Source organism: Octodon degus, unplaced genomic scaffold (assembly GCF_000260255.1).
Source record: "Octodon degus isolate 3935 unplaced genomic scaffold, OctDeg1.0 scaffold00020, whole genome shotgun sequence".
NCBI lineage: Eukaryota > Metazoa > Chordata > Mammalia > Rodentia > Octodontidae > Octodon > Octodon degus.
In genome coordinates this window covers 16,799,858-16,804,753 of record NW_004524596.1, presented here as the reverse complement: position 1 = coordinate 16,804,753, position 4,896 = coordinate 16,799,858, and the positions used below count along the sequence as shown (strand labels likewise).

Genomic DNA, 4,896 nt, shown 5'->3' with positions numbered 1-4,896 from the left:
CAAGGTATTCAGTCTTTTGCACAGGCCTGCCCCAGCTCTAGAGTCAGCCATTTCTCCTTTTATAGAAAACATTATTCAGAAGCCAACCTCCATTTGCTAGTCGCTCATTGCTTTTGTAGACCCTTGCTCACAGTCTTTGTTAGTGAAGAACAGTAGGAAATGTAAGCACGCGTGTCTGTACAAACCCAGATGCTGCTTATCTCTGTCTCTGTTGGAGAAACCATTTGTGTATACTGTATTTCTGTTACTTCCAATTCTAGTCTAACACTAAAGGTTTATTTTTGGTTTCTTTTTAATCTCTTCCAAATTTTGTAGAAATACTTCTTTCAGATGACATTTAGTTTGCTAGAGTTTTACATAAAAGTTGTATTCCTTTTTGCTCCAGATTTGAAATTTTTAGAAAGTTTGCTACACCCGTAGACCTTTTATAAGAAATGGTTGATATTCTTCTCATTGATTTTGTTTGTAACAGATGATGATGTACCTGCAGATATGGTTGCAGAAGAATCAGGTCCTGGTGCACAAAATAGTCCTTACCAGCTTCGTAGAAAAACCCTTTTGCCGAAAAGAACAGCTTGTCCTACAAAGAGCAATATGGAGGTAAGAGAATTGCATATTTTTTTGTACAATAAATGTAAGCATTTTTAGGAAACACTAAAATTACAATCATTTTTTAGAAGGTAATAATGAGATATGAGGGCCAAGGAGATGGCTCGGTAGAATAAGCGCTTCCCTGGCAAGCGCAAGGGCCTGAGTTCATTCCCCGGTTCCGAGAAAAAAAAGAGATATGATAAAAATATTTGCTTATTTCTTTGTGTTGCTAGAGATTGAATCCAGGAAATGCTAAGCTATCTCTTCATTTTACTTTAAATCAGGGTATCACTAAGATGCCCAAGCTAACTGAATTTACTCACTATCCTTCTGCCTCATCCTCCCTAATAGCTGAGATTTCTGGCCTGCACTGCCACACTTGACTTGTATTTTTTTGTTGTTGTTGTTTTTAATTTTGAAGGGTGCCTCAACTTCAGCTACCGAAAACTTTGGTCATCGAGCAAAACGTGCAAGAGTGTCTGGAAAGTCACAAGATTTATCAGGTATTTCCTATGGGGATATGAAGGGAATGGCATAAAAAGTTTTTAAAATTTGTTTGATGCTGGGCATGGTGGAGCACACCTGTAATCCCAGCACTCAGGAGGCTAAGGCAGGAGGATCGCTGGGGGTTTGAGGCCAGCTTCAGGTACAGAGTGAGCTCAAGGCTAGTCTGAATTGCATAGCCAGACTCTCTCCAAAAAAAAAAAAAAAAAAATGATGCCAGAAAATTGAAATTAAGAGCATTACATTGGGAACTGAGAAAGTCACTTATTAAAATACACTGGAACCTTGACCTCTCCCCTCCATAACTTTTGTTACATAAAAATAGTGAAGTTTTAAGAAGTTTTTCAGATAACACAATATCTAAAATAAAAATAAGATGTAATTATTCTTGAAAACCACATGCTTTTTATAGAATGACTATCATCAAAAAATAAAAGCTATTCATTTAATAAAATGAAAATGTGTTCATACTATATTCTTTAAATATTGAGAAAGTTATTACTAACGTATTAAATTGTTTGCATTCTATTTGTTAATCTCTTTTAGCAGCACCTGCTGAACAGTATCTTCAGGAAAAACTACCAGATGAAGTAGTGCTAAAAATCTTCTCTTACTTGCTGGAACAAGATCTTTGTAGGGCAGCTTGTGTGTGTAAACGCTTTAGTGAACTTGCTAATGATCCAATTTTGTGGTAAGTGGAAACCTGCTCCATATTATTTTAAGGTATGTGATTTGCTGCCCAAAATGCTACACATACAGTAAGGGTCTTGAAAAATAACGTGATAGTTGATAGTTACAAGTGAGTAGTCAGAACAAGATTAAGATGCTTTAAATTCCATGTTGCCTATTTACCACAAATGTGGGTTCAGTCCGGACACTTGGGGGTTTTTTTGTTTTTTGTTTTTTTTAATGTATTTGGTTGTTGCAGACTCACTACACAGATCAAACTTCTGATGATCATCCTGCTTTCAGCCTCCCCAGCAGTGGGATTACAGGCACACACAACCACACCCAGACTCTGGCCAGCTCAGCCTGCGCTGGAGGTGGGACTGGCGCGGCATGTGGTGCTGGGGCTCGAACCGCAGTCCATGCTCCTGCCCAAGCTTGCCTAAGCAGGTGCCTTAGTTCACTGACCCATCTCACTGGCCCAGACACTATAAAATATTGAATGAAGTATTTTTTGTAGTGTTTTATCATTTAATAGTAACCAAGTGGTTGTGGAAAATGTTTTCCATTTGCAGAAACAGAGTTAAGTGTTAATTTTAAAATAATGAATTAAACCTGGTATTCTATGAGTAACTTTTATAAGATACAGTCTTAAAACTTAAAATAGAGGCTAGAGTTCATTGCAGGATGCCTAATTGGAGGACTGAGGACTGTCTGCTAATAGTGATTTTTATAAAAAGTATTTTTAGCTTGGCAAGCGCAAGGTCATGAGTTTGATCCTTCATACCAAAAAAAAAAAAAAAAAAATTTGAAGGGAGGGGCATTGCAGTGCTAAGAGTCAAACCCAGGGCCTTAAACATGCAATGCAAGTGCTGTACCATTGAATTATACCAAGCCTTATGAAGGTTTTTTCTTTCCTTTCCTTTTCTTTGAAGTCATTTAATAAAATAGGAAATTGCTATATTATAAAAATGAAAAGAGCACAGTGTAAAATTCAGTAAGCTAAGTAATTCAGTCATATGTAAATGAGTAATTTTGAAATAAAAAGACTAGAAGGAAGTGTTCTATACTACTAATAGTGCATTGGAACTGTTCCTCAGTCCCAGCATAGAGGCACTATACCTATAGCCCCAACACTCAGAGGCTAAGGCAGTATTGCTGGCCCCGGCCGTAGTCATTTTGAGGCCTGAGTTACATAGCGAGACTTTGTTTTAAGAAAGCATGTGTACATGCACACACACACAGAAAGAAATGCTTTTTATGTTTTTATGTATTTTATCATTTATATTTTTTATAATGTAAAAAACAAGATCTACTTTATATTAAAAGAAAAGATATTTATAAGAGAGAACTTAGAGTGAGGCACAGAAGAGGGAAATACTTCATACAGGAGGAGATTCACAGTATTGATTAGGTATAAGTGCAATGGAGATGAAGTAAGAATTAAGTTTAAGATAATCTGTTGTGGACCAGGGAGACAGCTCAGTGGCGTAAGCACCTGCCTGGCAAGCACAGGGTCCCTAGTACTCAAAAAAAAAAGCTACTTTGTTGAAAAAAATTAAATAATTGCATGATACTGAGTTTTTCTCCTTCTGATTAAACAATTTTTTAAACATTCTGCTCTTTTATTCTTTGGGATAGACTAAATTTAACATTTTATTATCTTTAAGGATATTTTGTGATGAAATCTTCAATTCCTTTTTCCCTTCAGGAAACGATTATACATGGAAGTGTTTGAATACACCCGCCCTATGATGCATCCTGAACCTGGTAAATTCTATCAGATTAATCCAGAAGAATATGAACATCCAAATCCTTGGAAAGAGAGTTTCCAGCAGTTGGTATGAAATACAACTTTATAATGCTGCTTCATGTTATACACTTGTAAATAAATGTTCTTTAAAAAAGAAATGTAAGCTGAGTGTGATGCCGCACACTACAGTCCCAGCACTCTGGGGCTGAGAGGAAGAGAGCTGTAGGCAGGAGGCCAGCCTGGCTCCCTGGAGTGTTGGGGGCCAGGCCGAACTACATAACAAGGCCTGGTCTCATTCATAAATAAGTAAATAAACACACTGTAAGTAGGCTTTAAAGGTAACCCAATGAGCAGTTACCAATCAGTAAAATTCTCAGTTCTCTTTACTATTGATAAACCTTGATTCACAAACTTAATTCTGTAGTTTTGGGAAAGATGTCCAGGCTTGTGTTTGTGTTATAAAGGTGGCTGCTATCCTGTTTGTCAACCAATTCAGAAGTAGGTGGGGCCAGGGAGATAGCTCAGTTGAATAAGCATGTGCCTGGCAAGCCCAAGAGCCTGAGCTCAATCCCCTGTTCCCACCAAAAAAAAAAAAAAAGAAGTAGGTGTTTTTTGTTTTCGTTTTTTTGTGGAACGGGGATTGAACTCAGGCCCTTGTGCTTGCCAGAGAAGCACTTATTCCACTGAGCCATCTCCTCAGCCCCTATAGATGCCATGGAACCCCCCGCCCCCCTGGAACTGAGAATTGAACTCAGACCCTTGCACTTACTCTACTGAGCCATCTCCCCGGCCAGAAGTAGTTTTACTCATTCAAATCTCAGAAGTCATTTGACAGTGTCTAAGATACTTGTTTGTCCCAATGCTAGAGGAGGCTATCTCGTTGGCTGAGGATACTGCAAAGTACGTTTGTTTCATTGCACACAACAGTTCCCACCACGATGAATTATTTGTCCCAAAATAATAATAGTGCAAACAATGAGAAACTTTGCCTTTTTTACTAACTACTTCCAAGTTAAAACTTATTCCATATTGTACTGTGACAGATTAGTTGGAATAGTTAGGGTCTTTTTAAATACTAATGAAAGTTATACTGTGATGTGTTCTGGAATATAATGTTTATGTTAGTGTGTGGTTTTGTTTTGTTTTTAACACTTTAGTATAAAGGTGCACATGTAAAGCCAGGATTCGCTGAACATTTCTACAGTAACCCTGCGAGATATAAAGGAAGAGAAAATATGTTGGTAGGTATTTTTATGACTTACATGGTACTCTTTTCAGGCCAGGTGGGATGGCTCGGCTCATGCCTGTAATGCTATAGTTTGGGAGGCTGAGGCGGGAAGATTGAAAATTCAAGGCCAGCCTGAATTACACAGGATATCTTG

At 37.8% G+C, this 4,896-nt stretch overlaps 1 protein-coding gene across 2 annotated transcripts in view; it reads left to right on the top strand.

The window, feature by feature from the left end:
• Window positions 1-472: 472 nt before the first annotated feature.
• The window catches only part of Fbxo11 (F-box protein 11), a 26,166-nt gene continuing 21,742 nt past the window's right edge, over window positions 473-4,896 (top strand). The window contains exons 1-5 of one of the 2 annotated variants that reach the window (XM_004627685.2): window positions 473-600; window positions 1,013-1,094; window positions 1,645-1,786; window positions 3,473-3,602; window positions 4,672-4,755. In XM_004627685.2, coding sequence (XP_004627742.1) covers window positions 493-600; window positions 1,013-1,094; window positions 1,645-1,786; window positions 3,473-3,602; window positions 4,672-4,755 — 546 coding nt within the window. In that variant the 5' untranslated portion in view covers window positions 473-492. Of the gene's footprint in view, window positions 601-1,012; window positions 1,095-1,641; window positions 1,787-3,472; window positions 3,603-4,671; window positions 4,756-4,896 lie in introns of both variants that reach the window. The other variant, XM_004627684.3, reaches the window with a different exon arrangement.